The following is a 23,580-nucleotide window of genomic DNA, read 5'->3' as shown; positions in this document are numbered from 1 at the left end:
TTTTCTGAGTTGCAGGAGCCTGGTTCCTACTCATACCTGCAGTACTAATGAAGACATAGGCTGTGAGGGTTTTAAAATAAATGATGGTAAGAATGCAGCAAAGTCCTGGGCCCCAGAAGGAAACTCAGGAGCTACTGGAGTGGGTGGGAGCCCAGAGCTTTTCCAGAGCTGCACCTCCCCGGGCAACCAGCACAACCAGGAAAACTCAGCACCAGTCAAATCATACACAGCACACTGAGGAGCCTGGAGAGCTCAGAGTTTTCTACATCCCAGTGCTGCTTTCTCCAGTGCACAAATGAAACATCTAGCCCAGAGATGGTCTTCTACACGTGGTATAAATGCAGCCACTTGACTCTTGGTGAAATCACTGACTTGAATTAGATCAGGATTTTACACCATATTTTACTAGAGTTGTTATGCAAGCCACCAGTTTTGCATTATATATTCCTGTACATGTAAGAAATTCACACAGAATCATAGAATAGTTTGGATTGGAAGGGACCTTCAAAGGTCATTTAGTCCAACCCCCCTGCAATAAGCAGGGACATCTTCAACTAGATCAAGTTGCTTAGAACCACATCTAGCCTGGCCCCGAATGTCTCCATGGTATGCTCTACCTATTTTTATTTTGTTAGCTACAGTTAAATTATTCCTTTAATGATTTTTAAGTTTTCATTAAGTGTTTTCTGCTCAGGGATTGCATTAGATAAACATTACTAATTTCCTTTTCCTATTCAGGTTAATGGCAGTTAATTCTCTGGAATTAGGTTCTGCTAAACCAAGAAATCTGATGTAAGTAGCAGATAAAACATATGTCCTACTCTGGCTTCCCCAGAAGAAAAATGAACAGCTCATTCAAATTCTGTAATGTCATACAGCACACACTGTACAATAAAACTTGGCACTAAAGTCGCAAGCATCTTCTCTTGAGTTCGGGTTTACACAAGCAAAGCCACCACAAGTAGTCTCTTTTTATTTGCAGTCTTCAAATTAATTTCAAAATCTAAAGAATCATTTTTACAGCATGGCTCTAATTAGCACCTATTAGTAAAGCACCATAATTTAATGGAATGCCCTTCACTACAGCCAATAACATGTTTTCCATTATTTAAACAAAGAAGGATGCAAGCTTCATGCTTTGGAAGCTGTTTGTCACAGTAAACACAGTTCTCTAGTTAGATTTTTCCTAGTAAGCAGGGGAGAAGCTTTCTAATTGTATTTCCAGATCTATGCATTCTAATGCACTAATCACCTCCATCCAAAGTTACCTGTACATTGGGTCTCCTTTTTCTCAATTTAACTTTTGGTATGCCCAGACCAATTTGCTGAAGTAACAAAAAAGCAGTAATTTATATTTTTACACTATTAGTAAACAACCAACTTACAGAATGGAAGTCTTCCCTCAACATCTATACTCTGCAGTGCACGTTTACTGGAAGCAGAGACTAGCCCTCATGCCCCAGTCAAGAGCTCTCTGTCACAATTATACACAGGTTTTCTCTAGCAAAACAATAACCATACATATGCTAAACAATGTGAATTAAGTTAACAGAGAGCTCCTCCTCTTACATTTCTTTCAAAACCTTGAACTATAAGACAAAATACTGGACCCTACTGAAGGCATCTGGAACTACTATTAAATGGATCAGAACCATAATGAAAATGAAGAAAAGGATGTTAATCTTCAGAACAGACTCAGAAATTGAATTATTTAGCATTTCCAAATCTTATCTAATTCAGACTAATCTTGTTAACACATGCTTAATACACTCATTCCAGTGACTGTTTATTTGGTGGACTATCTGCCTGTTCTCTTCCAGGACAATAGGAAAAATACACGGACATACACACAGACAAACAAAGAAAATTGGCAGTAAAGCATAAAATTTTAAGCACTTGTTTAAAATGTAATGTAACTAACTACATAAACTTGAAAATGGAATTTTAAGCAGTTTATGCTTTGATGTATTTTTCATGTGCAAATAAGAACATGATGGGAAAGTTCTTAATGATTTTAATATGCTTTTGAATCTGCCTTTTGTTAAATTTTCTCAGTTGTGCAAACAGCTTTACAAGTTCTAAATTTCTAGGAGGCTTCTTTTTGTGAGATGATACTGCAAGACAATTTCTCAAAACATTAATTGTGTTGAACCAGTTGTGATTTGAGGTAACAGATTTTCAGAAGGAAAGCAGAAGACATTCAGAAGAAGGGGTCACTGAAAGTATAATACACCCTCACCTCTTCAAAGGTAAAGACGTACTTATGTTTTAGTTTACATCTATTGAAAAACTGCTGGCAAAGAGAGTTAAGATGTTGTTTGTTAATAAGTTAACAGCTACTAGGAAGTTCAACTAAAATTAATATGACATGTTAAAAGAAAGCCCATGAGTTCTAAATATATCTGTCTTTGTAGTGTACCTTAGTTTTAAAACGTAGCTCTTGTATCAGTCTGAATAGCATGCACCACCCCAAACAAACTGGGAGTGAAAAAGTCTAGTCTTTGTAACTGTTAATAACAACAATAACAACAATAATAATTCATATTCTTAATATTACATTTAGACTTTATTCTACAACACAAAACATCACTTATAAAATATTCTTTTTTAAGCATACTCTAAATTAAACATTTGAACAGTATGTGAAACCATCTCTGGACTTCCATATTCTTTTAGGCTAGAAAACTATACAGAAAAACCATGACAACTAGTATCCTAATAATTAATTTCAGTCTGCCCAGATTTATTTGGGATGAACTGAGTTTTTCACTCTCTAACAAAGGTTCTTTATTCTTCAGTGTTACGAGTTTACATGGCAGTATAATATGTGAGATGAACAGAACCCATATCCATCAGTTCCTCACAAGATTGTTCCTAAAATGAGACTACTACATTGCTTAATTTTATATTACTTCTGTTAATAAAAATATAGTTTCTTTTGCATATAAGAAAAAGGAATTAAAAATAGACCATTTGCCATCATGTGAATTTCTAATAATCTCTCATGAAGAAATTATTTGGTCAGTAATGACACATATATTTGGCTCAGAATGATTCATCAAGTCATAAAATCAAAACTTTCATGTTTTTAACACATGAAAACCTTATGCATGTATCCAGAAACTGAAGTTCTTCTAAATTATCAAGACTAAATAAAAACCTTCTTTTTCTTTTTTTTCTTCTATTGTTTTTTATAACGGGTCCTTTAAAAATAAATCAAAAGGGATATTTCATCAATAGTTAAGATCAAGTTATTGTTTCTCTCCTTCAGAAGCATTTTTTTTTCTTTCTTCTTTTGTTACACACTTGGCAAAAGATCTCAAACATATTCATTACTTCACCAGGAAATTAATTCAAATAGTTACAAAGCTGACTTCCCCAAGCTTAAAAATTTAATGAATCACTAAAATACGTAGATGAATTCTTAATTTCTTTTTCTGCCTTTAGCAGTTAAAGATACTGAAGTACTCAAAAGGGAGTCTGCTATCCCTCTTGTAGCTATGATAGGATTTTCTGGTTAAGAGTCAAGAGAAGACAGTTGCATGGCCTAGAGGTCAAGGACTTGCTGTTATACTGCCACATGAACATGGCTGAGAGGAATAAAGTGAGGGATATGCATCCAATTTACAAAAAGCAGTATTTCCATGCCTAAAGGCAGCAAATATAGGCTTCTGCTACTTAAGATTTTTCTCTAAAGTTTACTGAGTGCTAAAAAATAACAGGAGTAGGGTGCCACCAAAGTTTAAAAGCCTTACTACCTTCATTTGCCTGTGTATTGACAATTTGCATTTATCTTGGACATATATTGCTCAAACCATCCTAATAAGCAATTTTAATATTGATAACTGAATAACATGGATATATTGTTTGGTCTTCAATACTTACAGTGATTCATTATTATTTCTAACTTAATATCTGTAAATAATCCATACAATTTTTATTTAATTAAATATTAACCTTACGTTTGATATAATGTGTCATTTGGGCACTATCAACTCAAGCAACAAAATATGCTGAAATTATTTAAAATATAAGCATTTTCAAATAGTCCACTAACAGAAGACTGTTGGATATGGAGAAACGCTTCGCTAAAATAAAATCAGCCATTTATTTTTAAATATCTCACCAAAGCCGGGAGGCAAGTTATATAAGAAGGAGTCACCACAAAGTCAGGACTACAGTTAATTGATATAAAAGCAGACTTAAGTCTTGGATTTAAATTTTCCTGAAATTTGAGGAAAGTCATGTCCTAATCATATTTAGATAAAGATTTCATCTTTAAGGACTTAGATGAAGCCATAAATGCACCACAGATTTTCTTGACTTCCCCACAACTGAGAATTCTTTACTACTGCTCTCTGGCAGATCTTAGTTTCTGTTATTTCTGACAATGTCCCCTTATGATAGTGAAATAAATTAGAAGGGTTTTCATACCTTTGGTTGGAGATTTGGATGAAGTAGCACATACCCATTAGGATCAATTGCAAAATAGTATCCGTTTGGACAAAGCTGAAAGAAAGAAATGAAGTTTATTATTACAAGGTTTAAAGTAATAATGAAAGATTAATCAATGGTTTTCAAGCAGTGGTCACACTGAGGAACATACATTGTCTCAAGTATCATGAAATATATGAGATATTAACACAGAGAAGATAATTTCTTCTAGAATTATAAATTTGGAGGACAATTTTGGCTGTTAACCTCTGGAGGTCACCTTCAGAGTACAACCCTTCACTGAAAGCTGAGCTAACTTCAAAATATGATCTAACTTTGAAGCTGGACTATGTTTCAAAGAGTCTTTGAATACCTCCATTGGTGATTCCACAACCTGTTCCAGTGTTAAACCATCCTCACAAAGATTTTTCTTCCTTATTTACAGTTAGAATTTCCATTTCCACCATTATGTTGTCTCTTGTCTGTTGCTATAAACCTTCAAGAAATGTCAAGGTCCACCTTCTCTATAACTCCCATTAGGTAACCCATTAGGTTCCTTCTTCAGTCTGAACAAACCCATGTCTCTCAGCTTCTTCTCATACACCGTGTACCCGAGCCCCTTGGCCAACTTGGTGGCTCTGCACTGGACTCTGCACAGCACCTCAGTGTATTTCTTATGCTAAGGAGACCAAACTTTGACACATTACTCCTGATGCAGGTGTTCACTGCATAGTTGGTCTTCTTTGATGCAAGGGCATACTGCTAACTTATGTTCAGCTTGTCCTCCACCATGACACCCAGGCCCTTTCCTGCCTTTTGAGGCAGGAAAGCTTGTCCCAGCTTGTACTATGGCATGGGATTATTCCATTCTAAATGCAGGACTCTGCATTTGCCTTCAGTCAAATTCATGATGTTCCTATGCTTCCTCAGCTGTTGTTTTTTCCACAATACTAGTTGTTTTCTTTGAAATCCCCTGGATAGATGTCTACATATATAGAATCATAGAATCGTAGAATAGTTAGGGTTGGAAAGGACCTTAAGATCACCTAGTTCCACCCCCCCCGCCATGGGCAGGGACATCTCGCACTAAACCATGTCACCCAAGGCTCTCTCCAACCTGGCCTTGAACACTGCCGGGGATGAAGCATTCACAACTTCCTTGGGCAACCCATTCCAGTAAATCAATCATACTGAGTAGGCTACAGAGAGACATGTATATTAAAGAACTTTTCTATAACAAACTGTGCTATACAAATGCTTAGTAGTATTATTAGCTCAAATGATCGTGTACTTTACACTGTGGTAAGAAGCAAGCACTCAAAGAGCAGTGCTTTAAGCTAAGGAAAATAATTACTTGGAATATATCCCCCAACGTAAAAGTTGCCTTTACAGATGCATCTTGATGGACAATTCACACACAAACACATATATGGCTGGAGAGAAAACCATCAGAAAATCTATAACAATGGAAAAGAATATATGAAAAGAAGCCTGATGGTATTTTGACTCACATCCAGTCACTGCTGTATGACTAATGACAGAGCATTAAGAGAAACCATACATAAATCATACATAAAGGAAACCACCAAAGCAAGCAACTTACCGTAAATCGGGGTGTCAGTTTTTTTATGTCCTCCAAAGAGACATCAACCCCCATTACTCCAAGAATCAGCTGATTCTGGTAAGATTCCAAAATGTTAGAATATGTCTGACATATTTACAATGCAGAATAACTGCAACAGTCAGTGAGTTTTGATTTTGCCTTAGTCTCTTGTTTGACAGATATGACTTGAAAAGCTGCTTATTTATGTACGTGTCTATTCTAAATGTTTTAAATAATACCCAAGTGATTCAAAATAACATTCAATACATTCAGAATTCAGTATAGAATATGCTAATTGTTTATGAAGATGAATATGGATGCTTTCCTGGATGAATAAACAATAAATGTAAGAACAAAACAGGTAAAAGCAAAACCAATGCATTAATATTGCCAATAATGTAGATAATAAATTACTAGCACCAATATAAAGCTACTATTGCATGCTTAGTGTGGGCAATTCATAAGTGAGACCCCAAACCAATTAACTTCTTTTGGCTATGGTATAATGATGAATGAAAAAAAACCCCCAAACAACGAAACAAAAACCCAGTGACTACAGCAATCATGAGCCTTTGAAATCAGGGACTCAGGCACCACATTTACTTCACTTGTAATTTATTTTCCTACTACAGAAAAGGAAGGTAGTCATTTACACAGTATCACCTGAATCCATTCTCCAGATTAAATAAATTTGGAATATGTATTGGAAGATGCATCTTGCAGTCTGTAACCTTAAGTTTAGGTAGAGATATAAGTTAGGTAGATTCTAATTCTCCTCTTGTTCCTCTGTACTAGACCATGGTTGTTTTACTTCTCAGAAACACATCCTTTGATGTTCAGTAGTTACTTACTTTGCAACCACACTCAGTGAATCCCAGGCATTATCATGTAGATAAGATTATGAAACCTTTTTTTTTTTTGTTGTTGTTTTGTTTTTAAAGGGAAACTAAGAGAACTATTCTGAAAGTAAATAAAAGAAATGGTAGCGATCAAATTTGTATTTATTCATTCCTAGTCTATGTAATATCTGAAAAACCAAATAAAGAATATCTCCTCTAAACTTCTGTATATTTTGACCTGGATGAAGATGAGTACCAGATCAAATGTACAGTATTTTACCATATACTGTAAATCATATTCTGGCTGCAATTTTAAAAAAGCAGCATTTTGATTTTGTGAAGAGGACAGCAATTGATTCCATATCTGACAGATAGAGATGGGCAATTGTATTTGTCTAATACCGAGATTTTAATCTAAGCACACAGTGCTATTATCATTACAATCAATTAGTTTAAATTCTCTACATCATTGCCTTTTACCTTGAAATAGCTTCACCCTGTCATAGCTTCACAGATTTGTTAAAAATTTACCTGGGTATTCCTTTCTCGGCAAGGCTTGAATAATGTAATAATCTACTTCCCATCTATTGAGCATTTAGTGCATTCCCATTGCCACCAGGTCACAGAGATAGATCAAGGAATGTCATACCCTGAAACTCAGAACTACAAAAAAAGGGTAATCTGCATTTTTTTGTTCCCAGGGGGCTACCAGGTAACTAGAGATGACCCCTTAGTTTCTGAGGTACAAGACAATTAAGCTGTAGAAAGCTCTATGGAAATACACATTATTCAAAGAGTTTAGCATTAAATGTAATTCAAATAACTGATTTTTTTTTTTCTGCTTTGTGTAAGAGCTTACTATTTTCCCATTTTGTTCCTTTGTTAGATTGAAGACAGGTAGGGTTCCTGTAATCACGAGCCCCAGCTCCTAGGAAATAACCATATAGACAGGAGAGAAAAAGACTTTTTAGTTAAATAACAAATATTGAACTATAAAAAATTAGAACAATCCAGGGATTACTGTATCTAAACACTAGATTAGAGTACTGACTTTTAGTTTGTAAAAACATTAAAATACTTCACTGATTTTATGCATAAAACTTAGGGGGTTTTTTGTGTCCATGCATTAGTGAGAGTAATAAATTACTTTTTTTAAATAGATGGTGTGCAACAATGTAGGATATAATAGTTTAAAAAACCCTAAACATGTTTACAGCTATAGTACCCACTATACTAAGAACTCCAGATAGTAGAGGGAAAAAAATAGAAGTAAAAAAAGGAGAAAGCCAAATCAAACTTAAAAGATAGCAAAAAGACAGGCAACAAACACATACAGGCAAAAGCAACAGAAAAATCCATCAGGTAATACTACTACTTCTCATATCATCACTATTTTTCAATTACTTGCAATAATGTCCACCATCAGTTCTGCAAAAGCATGAAGTCTCTTCAGGTACTGAGACAACGAATTGCACTTCTTTGGGAAGATACAAGAAATTTAGTTTTCCTTTATGAACAGTCACAACTCAGATTAGGATCCAGAAAAACATCTTTAGGCAGCCAGAAAAATACTATCTTCAATTCTAAATATAAAGGGAGACTTCTACTTTTTTTTTTATGCTACTGTTTGGGGTTTATTTCAAATTTCCAAATTCCCCCCTTCCCCCACACTTGCTCCTTCCATGTATTTTATTGAGGAACCATATCCTTTCCTCCCTTTGTTTCATTAAAAAAAAAAAACCAAAAAACTTTATTAATCCACTCTGATTAAACTCATTCTCCATTTGCCCAGTCTAATAGAATCTTACTGTATTTTAAGCCATTCTCTGTGAACTTCAGTTTGTGTGTCATGAAAAGGTGCTGAGATCAGAGTTAGTAATGTTACAAGCAAGGCAAAGAGAAGGAGAAGTGGACTTTTTCGGAGAATAAGAGAAGCAGGAAATGAAGATGAAACCAAAGAAAAGATATAGAAGGATATTTTTTTAGAAGGAGCATTGAAAAGATACATACAAAACAAGAGGGGTATGTATAGGGGATAATACCCTCTCCCCCCAAAAAAGGAGAGGACAGTAATATTGAATAAGTTATGATATAATTATATATACACAAACACATATAAAACAGGTGAATGGAGAAAAGCTTGAAGGAAAGACTGAATGAACCCACTAAAAATCATAAAGTCACACAGAAGTCTGCAGGTATCACATGATCTACTTCATTAAAGACATCCCTTTTAATCCCAGTTACAAATTTAGCTTTGACTTTAGAACAGGATATGTATAGAACATATGAACTTTTGTCATAACATCCTTTATGTTTCCAGCAAGTACCTTTATGTTTCCAGTAAGTAACCAAGCAAACATGGTTAATGAACTACTGGCCATTGAAATTCCAATGAAAAACTAGTTTCTCTGTGTCATATTCAGTTCCATGATGTGTTGATAAAAATTTTACAGTAATGCTGACAGGAAGAAGTAGATTTTGACATGACATTAGATGACCATGCGAACTTGGATAAGTACATGACTCCAGATGACCATTTTGCAGTAATTTTTGCCACCATGCGAACTTGGATAAGTACATGACTCCAGATGACCATTTTGCAGTAATTTTTGCCTAGCTAGAGTTACTCAGAAGAAGGTTATCTAAAGCAACAGATTAGATTGCTGCTAATAATACTTTGCATTTCATAGTTTCCTAAAGATGTTTGTTTTACAAGACTGAACTGATAAATTCAGCAGTAAGGAAATAATTTCATATATCTTTTTGTTTATTTCCCCATTATATACACTGTCCAATTAAAGAAATCATTACTTTGAGGAAGCAAGTAATTACAAAAACCATGACAGTTTAAAGTTCCAAGTTTAAAATCTGTACAAATACCCAGTAACATTGACAGGTTTCATTCTACCTGGAATACTTTTTTGGGGGGGGCGTGGATGTGGAAGGAAAAAGAACTCACCAGTAACATAAAAAATAACCTCTACCGCAGCAGAGGTACAGCACTAGAAAACTATTTGGTTCTTTTTTCTTTTATTAAGTTGAGGGCAACAATGACCTACACTGAAAAACCTGTGTCTAGGATAAATTCCTTTCCTCTGTTAAAGTTTAGGATGCTTAGGAGGATACTAGGGGTGAGCAATGAGCAGCACATTAGACAGTTCAGGAAATTGTACAGGTGCTTGAAAGGCAAGCATATGATGTTTGGAACTGTAGGAAATCTAGCCCTCAGGACTGTGGAAAATGGAACCCAATAGTTACTTGTCTGCTAAGATTTTTACTTTACTAGAGGTAAACACAGATCATACCAGAGCATCCAGATAGACATTTGTCCATTGGACTTGTTTGGCCTTCTCTCCAGCTAAAACCATTGGTCTGCCCAAAACATCCAGATATTCCTGCCAAAAAGTGTAACAAATTCATCAGAAGGCAGTTAGATCAAAGTCCATAAACAGCATAGAAAATAAACAATAATGAAATAAAAACAATTGAAAGATTAAAAAAAAAAAAAAAGTAAAAATTCACCACCAATATAGGAGTAGCATTTAATGACTTCTTTAAAGTTGTGCTAGCCAACAATTCAGCCTTCAGTTTATCTACTGCCAAGGTAATTCCTCGATTACAGCCACAGTCACATGGACCTTACACATCCATAACCACTGCTGTTTCCACAATGTGAGAATTACAACTATTTTTTCCCAAATTTAATTGCTAATGACATAATGAAATTACAAGCACACCGCAGAACCTTCAACCAATAAGAGAGAGCGGGCAATGGAGAGTGAGTGGTGTAACAGCTGGGTGTATGTTAAACTCCTACAGCAATAACTTGCATAACTTCTAACGAAACAGAAAAACCAGAATCATAAAACCTAGTGGTCCCTGCCTTCCTTCAGTCTGGGAGTACAGCTAAAGCTGGTGACCTTATGAGATGTCAGACTTGTGGTCTGGTTTGGGAGTGGATGCCATCAAAGTTGTTTCAGTCTTCAACCTTTTCTATTTGTCTGGTCATATTAGGGATATTTCTTGCCAGACACTATCTGGAAGAGTTTAAGAGAATCAAAGACCTTCCATGGAAGCCAAACAAAGAGGGCTCTCATTTCCTGCCAAAAAATGTCATGCCTGGCCTTGGAAGGACAAAGAACTGCTGTGCTACTTCCCTGGTTTTCTGGACATGTGAATACATAGACTTTCAAACAACTGGAAAGAGTATCTGCTCATCTACCGTGTCGGTTTGGATCACATCATATAATGCCTGAGTCCTGTGCCCTTAATTATCTACATGCATGTCTGCTAAAATGTTCCTGCATCCTTTTTGAAGGAAAAAAGCTGTGTCTCTCCCAGACTGGTTGGATCAGCCCAGGAATCAATCCTATTGTACCTGGTCACTGCTTCTGCCCGGCTGAATTCAGATACTCTAGCAGGGCTGTGCCCTCACACACATCCACAGCCTTCTCCACATAATATAAGCCTGCTGCACGTTATAAAAAAAACCTGGGTTTATAGAACTTTATAAAAAAATTGCTGCCATGTCTTAAGGTCAAAGATGGACCATGTAAGGCCAGGAGGAAAGCTGAGCCCAAAGCATAGTCCTTGCGCAGGAGTCTGCAGGATACACATCATTTCAAATGCTGTTGTGTGCACAAGGTCAGTCTGCTTTAGAGGATGCTAGTGTGAACAGTATGCATGCAATCTGCTGTGGGCCAGCTAGCCAGGGAAACAGGGATCACATTTTAAATTGTCTCACTACAACCACTAGAAAAGAAAATAAATGAGAATAAAAGAATAATCCCTTCCCATGTAAAAGAAAGCCTTATTTTTTTTTTCTCTGTTCTTAATGTAGTGTATACAGAGGCAAAATGCAACAGATTTAAAAACAGGAATTACTCCACTTCTTCGTGTTATAACTGCCTCTGGATTTGACCAACACACTTACCTGGGTGTTTATTCTTATGGCTCCAATGGACGGAATTTCATAATAATAACCTAAAATTTTGAACAGAAATAATGCCATCTTATTATAATATACAGCTAGTCTCTTAATTTTGAGGAATTTCATTAATCCGGTAATTTCTAATTTAATGTTTATAGAAATTAAGGAATACTTTTCGAGTAGATGCCACTACATGTGGCCACATATGGTGGGTCACCACACTTTATAGGCCAAGCTAGTTACTTTTAGGCAGTGAGAGTATATAATGTGTTTCTTCTGTATGTTGTATTTAAAGCTGAGATAACCTGCTGAATTTGTTCTCCTGGATTCTCAGTTACTCTCATGTGCAAGTATATTTAATGGTCATTTTAATACACTGTGACAGCAACATAATTAAATGCAAGTATAGCTACAGTCTGCCACAATAGTACTCATAGTACAAAACCATCAGGCACTCTGTGGAAAGAATGAAAAAATCTAACGGGTATTTCTTCTAACTAAACACCAGAAATGTCTTTATTCAGCATTGATTCTATCACTTATTTGTTTGAATTAAAAATATTGTCCATATGCACCAAATAAGAGTGAGGACAAGTACTGAGATCGAGCTTCAGACCAAGTAAGTCAAATTGGAAGGAAGGTGTGGAGAACTGGAGAGGTAAGAGTCCTGCGGTTTGTTATTTACTTTGCTGTAAACAATGCATGACTTGATAATAAATTAAAGATTTTAATTAAGGAAAAACAAAATAAAGCTTTGCTTCTTTGGATGTTCAAACAAATAATCACACAATTTGGACTGAAGATTATGATCATTTTGCCTCGATAATAAGATGACATAGGTGGGTGGTTATGCTTTAAACCAGCTGGTCCTCATTTGTTTTAAAACAATGGAGTTCACATGCACATAGTATTCAGCAATACAAAGATGTTAGACAAAAAATCCCTGTTCAAAAAAAAAAAAAACCTCATTGATTTTCTGTAATTATCTGACAACACAACCCGCTCTTCATGAAGTTGTAGCATCTTCTGCATAACTTCCCAGCACACTGAGGGGTTCATGAGGTTACAGTATGTACGCTGTTCATACAGGATACAGATTCTTCTATATAATTTTTTTTCTGTACCTTTACCTTTCTCTTATCTGTGGTTTATGTTATTCTCATGCCTGAGAACTGTATCTTACTATCCTTCTCTACAGTCTAAATTTTCAAGATCCTTTGTAATCTATCTCACCTCTCACCTCTTGCTTCTCACTGGTTTATAAAGTACTTCCACATTTCCAGTCAGGAAATTACTCTGTTTAAAATATTGACAATATTGTTTGATAATTTCTCCATTTTCTATTTATCTGCATGTATCTTCTATCTCTTGTTCCACAGTTTTACTGAAAGGTATTTGAGACACCTCTTTCTCACACTCTTTTTTAAATGTTTCTGTCCACACTTTTCATGTAGAAATTTTAGGAGAAAGCATTTTACTTCCTTACTTTCACCTTTTTTACTTTTTTTCCTACATTAATAAAAAAAATCAGGATAAAATTAAAAACTGTAAGATGCTCTTAGAAGCTGAGAAATCACAAGAATGATTTTGATATTTTCATCAAAAAGGGGGAAAATAAATCATGTCATCTGGTCCCTTGTAAGTTTTGGAGAAAAACAGAAAGAAACCCAACCAGCCAACCAACCAAACAAAAAATCCCTTTGTCCAGACCTCTTAATATAAACCAGCTTTGTTTAATTTCTTATCTGTCATCAGTTTCATCTTTTCATAGATGGTTATTACAAGATTTCTCAGAACTGAACCATAACATCTTATTATTATGAAAAATACTGTGATTTTTTTCTTACAGGATAAAGTTTTAAAGAAAGTAATGAGAAATAAATATGCAGGCTTATTCTTTATATCTTTTTATATATTCATATGCACCTTATTTCATGAAAGTTTTATTAAAAGACACAATAAAGCTAAAAATCAGTCTGAAAAAAAAATCAGTAATTTTTAGAGACTGATAAAGATGTCACATATCCAAAGCTCTAGCAAAGAATAGTCTGAAAGAAAAACACAGTACCTTTATTTTCACAGGCCATCCACTGTATAGGTCCTTTGTCATAATTATGCTGACCAACAGAAAATGTGAACACACGTACCTATGCAAGTTAGAAACCAAAGCATATAACTTAATTAATGTCATTAATTAGCTGTGACTCTCCAGTTAATGATACCTGGGGTTTTCATACATTTGAACAGAAAAAGACAACTGTGAAGTTTCCATTTTTTTAATCATCATAACAGATACACTGAGATACACTGTTATTATGATAGCTTATATATTCCTGTCATTTGGTCCATGAAGTAGAACTCAAGAAGAATGTTCTTTCATACATCTTTCATATTTCAAAGCTCTTTTAAATTGGTTACCATCCATGAAACTTTTTTTTTCCCCTCTAAGGTGGTAATTATACCTCTTCAGGTTTTGTTAAGTTAGTTGACATAATCTCCTATCAATATTAGATGCTTACCAGTGAATTAAAATGAACATATGCATGGCAGTAGAAATCAAAGCAATTCAAAACAGGAAATAATTTCAGGAAAAAAAAAAATCAAATTTTCAGATACCACAGAAAAATACTCATTTTGCTCAGAATTTCAGTCTTTTTTATGTAAAATCATTAAATTAGTTCAACAAAATTTAATAGAAGGGTTGAGCTTCAGATATTTAAGTTTAAGCTCTTGATATTCATTAAAGCTATGTGTATTATAAGCATAACTCTATTCTGTTTAGACAATGCAACTCCAATCTATCTCAGCAACTGAGGCGAGTCATGGCTTTAGAAGAATTCACCAAAGTCTATCCAAAAGGGGCTTTTCAGTTGAAATTATTTTCCATTAAAATTGTTTTATTTGAATGAGAAAATAAAACAAAAACAAAACCTCAGTATTGCTGTATAAATATTTAAAAACCTACAATACACAGAAAAAAATACCAATATTATGTTTCAGCTTCTGGCTGAATATTTTGCTCCAAAGCTGAGCATTTCTGTGAAAGATGGGAATGATAATTTCCCAACAGTTTTAATAAGCTGTTCACTATTATCCTGTCCCTCTGAAGGAATGTCCAAGGACCAGACTGCTTTTCCGTTTCAGGCATCTCTTCCTTTATGGATCTTTAACTTTACCACTTCATTTTACAAATCACAGATCATGACTGAATTCCTTTCTATGGAACTTGATGACTATGTTTAAAACATAATACAATTGATTTGCATGCAGCCTATAACTGCAGGTAACATTTTCTTTAAACAATATTCACAATATAAAACTGCAGACTCCTTGTAAACTACTGATCATTGTTCATTTTTTAAATTATTATTTATAGAAATTCTCATCGCATTATTTAGCATGTGCAATTACTACCTATACCTTCATTTGTCAAATAAGCAACAAAAATGTGACATAATCAGAGCACATGTATTAACCAAGAGCTGCAGGAATAGCTCCACCTCATCAATCAGCAACTAGCAAATGGTGAAACTTTATTAGTGTTGACCTCTATATGCAAGAAGACCAAACAAAGCTTTGTGCCACATGTAACTTAATTAACAGCATGTTTTGGTTTGCTTTGTCCATCCAAGCCCTTTGTTTCTGCAGTTAAAAGCAGGATTAAGGCAACTACTCTGCTGCACTGAATGCTGATTCAGGTGCTCGATTTTTTCTTTAAATGTAGACAAAATCTGAAGGTTTTTTAGAAAACTGATAAAACTACCCCATCCAGGGTTGTTTCTCAGTAATGAGTCAAGTCAATTACACTTCTAGTTACACTGAGTGGTAAGGAATGACTATACATGTGATAAAATTTTGTTCTCATAGTTTATATGGCTACAGACAGACGAAAAAATGCCTTCTATCATCTTGAAAATATCAGTATTGATAGTGTGAACATGACTTCACCTGATATGTCTATATCTCATTTATTTTTTTAATACTGTATCACATTGTAAATTCAAGTTACATTTGCCATGCCTGTTTGTTCTTGACCTCTTTTACAAAATGTCAGCTATAACTCTTCTAATGGATCTTTCTGTTTCTACGTAATTAGTATCTATTTTTTCTAAGCTGAATATCACAATATTTCTATTAGTATCTCTCAGTCCACAAGGTCCCTGCCTACTATACTCCTGTTCTTTATTTTGCACTTACCACTGCTCCCAGTCTAGTGTCCACTGGTCACTTGATTCAAAATACATTCTTCTCAAAAATTATGGTGCAATAAGAAAAACCTTACTGAAAGCCATTACTTAGATAGTTAAGTGACCTGATGTCCCTTTTGGATTAAAAGTAACTAATTAAGTTAAGACAGAGTCATGCGGGTTTGCTTGTGTGTGTATAAAACATGAGTCAATTAGACTGGACTGTCTAGCATTTGATCTCAAATGTAAAAATGAAACACTGCATTGGATTCAAGTTGTTAAATTGTACGTAACTTAGGGAAAAGAAGCAGCATGTTAAATCTGCAACAAATCTATAAAGAATTTAGAATTTAAATTATTGACAACAAGCAGAGGACAATATATCTGATTTACTGTTCCTTGGATAATTAACAGAGATAAAGAACTGCAATGAAAATTGGAGGGTTTCATTGTTACATGGTTTGGCAAGAGGGTGGAACACTCAAAAGAGTTTTCTTTTTCCTATTGCCTCATCTGGTATTGAGTAGAATGACAGACCAGCTGGAAAAATGAGTCAGCAAGTCAAATTAAACAAGCCAATTTTAGCTAAAAAACATGTTCTGTGCTAACATTTTCTGTGACAGGACCCAGAGCCAGCCAAAGGACTGAGACCCATCTGTCTATACCTTTTCTTTATAGAAATCACGCCGAAGAAGACAAAAGGTTTTTAAACGGAAAAATACTGATTTAATTACATTTAATAGGGCATATATGACTGAGAACACTTGGAGCAACTAGATCGGAGACAATGGATATGAGTACCTCTCCCTTTGCCTGTCCTTCCTTTTAAGTTTGGTTACCAGTGAAGTTGATTTCCAAGTTGAAGCAAACTGCCAAGTACTCTTTGATCCCAAAAAGTTGTTTTTCATCACCACCAAAGCCTGTTTATTTCTTCTCTGTGCTTCTCTGCGGCCTGTTAGGTTTTGCATAAACTACAGGTTCCCAGGTCCTTTGGCTATGACTCTTGCTCTCTACCATCTACAGCAGAGGACAGACACTTCTGTCCCTCAAACTTTTTCCAAGCAAAGTGCAACCTTGACTCCATAAAAGGGAGATCCATTTACCCTCTTCATAAAGAAGCAAATCAATAAAAAACAATGGAACAATCAGAAAAAAAAAATAGGACCTGTCACTCTTTCTGATTTTCAATGTACCTATTGGAAGTGAAGTACTCTAAAAACTCATCCCCCTAGAATGGAGAACTAGAGATGGGCACCAGGCTGCTCTGCCAGCCCAGTCAGATACAGTCTTCAAACTGTTCTGAAACATGAAGTCCTAATTTCTACCACTGAGAGTTCAAGTCTAGAGCTGTGTTAGTTCTGTCAGAAATATATCATGTGCTGGTAATGGGTAGCTAATTCTCTGTACTTTTCTCACTCTGAAACTAATCTTGGGGAGAAAACACAAAAACTTTTGTTCTTTGTATTATTCATTTACTGTAAATAGTAGAGCAACGTACTTATGAACAAGTAAAACAAGTGTAGAATTAATGTAAGGACAGTCAGACAGGCAGCACAGGCTGCCCAGAGAGATTGTAAAGTCTGCCTCCTTTGACATTTTAAAGACCAGACTAGACAAAGCCCTGATCTTATTCCTAACATTGAACTACAGACCTCAGTAGGTCCCTTGCAGCCCGACTTATCATAGGATCCTATGAAGGACACAAAAGGAAAACAAGCAAATATCCAACTCCTAATCAGAGGAATTGGTAGACAAAAAATGAAAGCTACAGAAAATAGAGGAACAAGTACTGTATTGAAGAAAATACAATTACCTGATTATATAATGAATTTTATTTTTATTTTGTATTTCCCCCTACCAGAAAAAGCTCATAAAAGACAAGGTGAACAGAAGGATTCTGACTGCTACAGATATTAGGGGACTCTGGCACTCAAGATAGTTGTGATGAAGAGAGAAATGAAGAGCTACCCATGAAAAGGCTTCTTTCTCTATAGATCTCAGTTGATTTTTACCTATCCTATTTCTTCATTTTCCTATTGGAATAAAAACAAAGATTAAATTAGACTCTTCCTTTGAGTTTATCATGTTATGAGTATTACAGAAAATTAACAGCTTGAGTGAAGTTAACTGGAAGTGGTAACTAAGCACCAAATCACACTTGTAATTTAGAACACTTCGTATATGTGTAGGCAATAATTGTAAGCCTATCAAAGTTTGAGGAGCTACAACCACTCTGCAAGCAGTTCAGAGTGGATGAACATGCATCTTTTTTGACAGATAAATTATTTGTCTTGAATTCTGTGCTGCTGCAGGAGAGAGCTCTCAATAACCATTTATGTGCATCTCTTCATTTCTCTGTTCAGGAGGAGATAAACTGACTTTTGGGGATATGTATGTCTCTATCAGATACCAAGAGAGCTACATGATTAATTTACTCAAGTAGATACAGGCAAGATGGATCCCATAATTTTATGTCTATCATGTAAAAATAACAGGAGCGCATCTTTCTCTACCACTTGACCACAAGAAACTGAATCAAAACCTGATCTCATCATGGAACTTCACTTTTCATGATGACAGTATGACTTCAGAATATTTTAATCGGGCCTTTGTAACTGCAGGTAAAGATTCACAGATAATTGCTTTTACTATAGACCAAGAGAAGCTGTAATAAAAAGGGATAAATAAATAAGTAATTTCAGCATGATCCAGGAAATTATTTTTCCCACTGATGTGTTTATAGATTATCAGATGTGATGATTGTTTGAAGTTTATACTTAATAGGTACACTTCTGAAATAGGAGGACAATATACAAATATATATTTTGCTGAATAAAGTCGTAAAACTGCTTTTAGATATTCCGTTATGCACTCTGTCTTCTAAATCCCTTGTACATACAGCCTTTGAACCACTTAATCATTCTAGTACTTTTCTGCCATAGAGCAGGGAAATGTTATGTGGTTTTCAAGCTGCCACAGTTAAAACTGTGAATGCATTTTTTGCCTTACGTTCTTTACATCTGTGGGAGAAATCTGAAGATGATTTTGGATTCTGCTGTGAACTAACTAAGGCCAGAAGGCATTTATGACCTATTTGAACTGAGAACAGAACTTCAGAGGACAATCTGAAAACCCTATATACTCATTAGCAAACCACTGGGATTAGCCAACAGGAAGCACCAAACGCAGAGTTTCACCTAAATTCTGGTCCATAGCCTGTCATGATGAACTACTGAATTCAAGACATGCAGGGATGCAGTCCTGAACCATTTGGGCTGTACCTATAAAAGTAAAGCAGCTTCTTTTTCCCTGAGAAGCACAGGGAAAAGAGAAATAATTCTGTGTTCAACAGCAGGGGTAACACAGTGATGTGCTGGAGTGAGGTTTGAGTCTATGCAGTAAATAAAACAGGACAACCCATTTTCTTTCTCAGGCCACAAGGGCAAGTGGCACAGCATGGCTCACATCTTTACAGCTAAATTATGTGCTCCAGACCCTTCACCAGCTTTGTTGCCCTTCTCTGGACCCGCTCCAGCACCTCCATGTCTTTCTTGTAGTGAGGGGCCCAGAAGCGAACACAGGATTCCATGTGCGGCCTCATCAGTGCCCAGTACAGGGGGATGATCACTGCCCTGTCCCTGCTGCCACATTGTTGCTGATACAGGCCAGGATGCCGCTGGCCTTCTTGGCTGCCTGGGCGCAAGCTGGCTCATGTTCAGCTCCATCAATCAGCACCCCCACGTCCTTTTCCATCAAGCAGATTTCCAGCCACTCTTCCCCAAGCCTGTAGCACTACATCTTGTTATAAAATCTTTTGAGAACAGGCCCTTGCTCATGCTACCCCCTGAACTGAGCCCAGACATAGTTCAAAAGAGTTGACTGCCACAGGCCAAGAACCATACTGTTGGGTCTGTGAACAATTAAACACTATGGCTAATTGTGGACATTCCTCCAGCCTCCACCCTGGCCTTGGATTATTTACTGGTATGGATAGAACTGTCTGATTCACTCACAAGTAAAGCAGGCTTCTCGAGATGGACTGAGCAAGGCTCACCCTTTTCAAACAGACTGTGACAGCGGTGCCTCTAGTAGTTTAAATGAGAGTTCAATGCTTATACAAAAGAGGTCTGAGTTCATGTTGCTCAGTATGGGCAAATTCATAACTTCCATTGCTCTGAATACCAGGCCCAAGAAAGTTCAGAAGTTTGAACTTTGAAGGATATTGAGGCCTTTATATGTGCCTCTCAGACTGCTTAAACATTTTGCCCTTAACAGAAATTGAGAAAAACAAAGAGAAGAACTAAGCCGCGCAGTGTGGAACCTAGTCAGGTGCTAAGGTTGTGAAGTTTTAAAGGCCTAGAACTCAAAATGCAGAATTCACTATTTCATGTCAAATTAGGAAATACCAAGAATGGCATGACACTCCAACAGAAATGTATCAAGTTGTACTTTTTATATTTATGACTGCCTCTTGCAGTGGGTACTTTACAAAAATATGTGTAGACTTGGGGAAACTGGGGAGAAAAACCCACATGGAAACCAATGAGACTTTAGCTCTCAAAAATTTAGATGCAAAGATAATTGCAGGCTGGACATCTTTGAATTTATGGACTTAAAGAAAGTATTAATATACTTGATAAAACACCTGCTTGAGTGTTTCCATGACTCCCTATACTCTGATTCAGCAAGGTATTTAACTATGCAAGTAATATCCTTGACATAAATAGAAAAATGCTTTAACTGAGACTAATAGAGCAGGTCCTTGGAACTACTTTTCTAGACATTTATTCACAGTGAATTATTTTGCTCAGGCTTTTCCACGTATATATGGAGTCTTCTCTATCATTAATATCTTTCATTCACTACAATTCAAACTTCAAGCTGCAGTGCTAACTTATGGATTCATAGCCTAATTATAGTGTGTGTAATTATAGTTTAATAAAGAAAAAAAATAATGACAGTAAAAATTAGCTCACATTAGGATCTAATGTTAATACTTGTATTGCAAAATAAAAAAGAATAAAAATTTGTTAAATATTAGGAGATCATTGAAGAATCTCACTTTCTTTGGATATGATTCTGTAATGATAATGTGGGCCAAAACCACTTGATGGTCTTAAGATACTGGGAGAATAGATTCAAGAATACTGATGTTTTATATGCAATTACTCTACAAAAAGAACTAAAAACTGAGAATTATACCTGAAGTCTTCATAACATATGAACACAATAAAAGGTGGTCACTGAAGAAGTCTTTAAAGTGAATGCCATAAATCCCTGAAATGTGTTTTGAGAATTGCAAAGTGTTCCAGAAACTGAAACAGTGGTTTCGCCCATCTTTCTTTTTTTTTCCTCACAAAGAAGACATAACTGCATTAAAGTGGAGATATTTTCTATTGCAGAGTTTGAAAACACCATTCTGATTTACATACTGAGAAATTTCAGAATTAACACTCACAGAACAAAAAAATCCTACTAATTCAGTTACACTGTTCTACGTCTTCCTAGTGCCACCTTGTGGAAATAGAGCAACTCATTCCCTACTCACTAAAGGGATAGCGTGTGGTGCCCCTTCCTCTTTTGTTGTATGGCTAAGAATATGAAGGTATAAATACCCTGCCGATACCTACTAATCCATCTCTGCTAAACTGATTACAATTAGACAGATGGACCACTGATTATGTGATCTTTTAAGTTTTACCTAGTTGAAACTTAATCTTTCATGAGCCAGAAGTATAAATATAATAATTCAACTCTGTATGCTCACAATAACTTAATGTAGGAATACTGCATAATGATGAGGAGCTATGTCCTCTGTATTAGAATGTCTCCACAAATAAAGTTTTTAATCTCAATATTTTCTAGATGTAGGTATAAATCAATTCTGTTTTATTAGGTTATTACAGCATTAGTCTCAAAAGCAGTGGTAAGAAAGAGAAAAGCTGTGCTTTCAAAAACAGCAGTAAGACTTCACAATGATGCGCTTGATGTTTGAGAGTCAATTTGGCTGTGTCAACCCTACCAAAAATTGAGCCTCGGTCCACACTCCAGCCTCAAAAGCAACTGTGGCAGCAGAGCCCACATACATGCACAAAAGCTAAGCCACTGCTCCTTCCCTCTTCCCCTTTCCTTGCTGCCCCAGGAGCAGTCTCAGAACCTTGTCTGGGAGTGCGCCAGTTGGCAGAGACTGAAGACCTCCTTTAACTAACAGTTAAAACCTACAATGATTGCAGAACAATGTCCAAGCCCATGTTTTGGCCCCATGTATCTTACTAATATAAATGGTGCCTTAAGACATTTAGACTAATATGCTGTCTCTGACAGAGTGTAATGCAGTTGCTGTATGCTTAGCTCTCCTGCTGAAATGCAGAAATGGATTTTATCCAGAAAATCCCAAAATAGTACTCAAGCAGCCTTCAGTGCTGCAGATTTGTGGCTGTAGCTCTGGCTCAAAGGATGCTGATGCACCGGTTGCTTCTCCTGTGATTTCCAACCACAGTGCTGTTCTCACCAGACCACCTCATCCCACCTCACCTCAGAAATCAGGTAAAGCACTCAGTTTGGATCAGGTGATTTTCTAGCCACTCACACTGACTCCCAGTCTTCAGACGACGAAATGACAGTTATCTTTTTAACAATTCATCTGTTGAACGTTTTACTTTGTCTACCCGGCCTCTATTTACTCAGTTTATCTGTTTCATTTCTTAGTTATGTTAATAACAAAGTTTCTTTTTTGAAATGAAAAACAATTAAATTCCTCCTTTCCCTAAGCTACTTGTCCCTGACACTCAGCATTTAGCATTCCCTGAAGGAAATAGTAATTTTTTTAATGAAAGTTTCTTGTAAATTTGGTGGCCCATATCAGGAACCAGACAAAGGACTTGACAAAGTAATTCCCACTGTACTCTGGATTAAAAGCATTTTAGGCTTTTCTTTTGATAGTCAAAACAACATTTGGAGGCAGCTGAGCAGCTGGAAAGGACCAGATTAATTAGAGAGATATTTATGGTTCATATTGTGACACTAAGCTTTTTTTTTTTTTTTGCTTTCCTTTGGCCTTATAAGCCCCATGGAAGAAATATTAAAACTATCAGCTACAGATTTAAAGGAATATTTAATATTACATTGAATATTTCAAACACTAATTTTAATCAGGTACTCTGCATTTTTTTCCCATGCAAAATCTTTGAAAACAGTGTACTAACTATCCCCTTTGTATAGTTACTCCCTCTATTTTTTACTTCCATTATTTCAGTTCCTTTACAGCATGGAAAACAGTGGCTGATACTAACTGGATGCAAATGCCAAACAGTTGTATCAGAAGAGGTAAAAGGACAGGAGGAAAGGGAAGTGCCACCGGAAACTCTCATTCCCAGCAGAACACGTTTACAGGAAATCTTCCCCTCTGGAATAATCTGTTCCACAAAGTTCATGTCTGGTTTCACAATGGCTCAATATGCAGGAACAGGACAGTTCTAAATGCAAATGATTTAATGAGCTCAAAAAGGGGTATGACCGCTCAACAGGTGAAGGGACTTTAGTCCATGTTCACATGCTGTTTCTTGGAGATTGAGCTGAGAACAG

The 23,580-nt window shown here is 35.9% G+C and overlaps 1 protein-coding gene across 4 annotated transcripts in view; it reads right to left on the bottom strand.

Moving 5' to 3' along the window:
- The window catches only part of CACNA2D1 (calcium voltage-gated channel auxiliary subunit alpha2delta 1), a 381,052-nt gene that overhangs the window by 46,127 nt on the left and 311,345 nt on the right, over window positions 1-23,580 (bottom strand). For 3 of the 4 annotated variants that reach the window (XM_030479619.1, XM_030479618.1, XM_030479620.1), the window contains 6 exons: window positions 13,878-13,956; window positions 11,813-11,862; window positions 10,185-10,274; window positions 7,736-7,804; window positions 6,038-6,112; window positions 4,435-4,509 (listed from right to left, as the gene is read on the bottom strand). In XM_030479619.1, coding sequence (XP_030335479.1) covers window positions 4,435-4,509; window positions 6,038-6,112; window positions 7,736-7,804; window positions 10,185-10,274; window positions 11,813-11,862; window positions 13,878-13,956 — 438 coding nt within the window. Of the gene's footprint in view, window positions 1-2,037; window positions 2,508-4,434; window positions 4,510-6,037; window positions 6,113-7,735; window positions 7,805-10,184; window positions 10,275-11,812; window positions 11,863-13,877; window positions 13,957-23,580 lie in introns of those variants that run through there. The other variant, XM_030479621.1, reaches the window with a different exon arrangement.

Source organism: Strigops habroptila, chromosome 3 (assembly GCF_004027225.2).
Source record: "Strigops habroptila isolate Jane chromosome 3, bStrHab1.2.pri, whole genome shotgun sequence".
Lineage (NCBI taxonomy): Eukaryota > Metazoa > Chordata > Aves > Psittaciformes > Psittacidae > Strigops > Strigops habroptila.
Note: the sequence above shows the minus strand (reverse complement) of the source record. Positions and strands in the feature narration are given on the sequence as shown.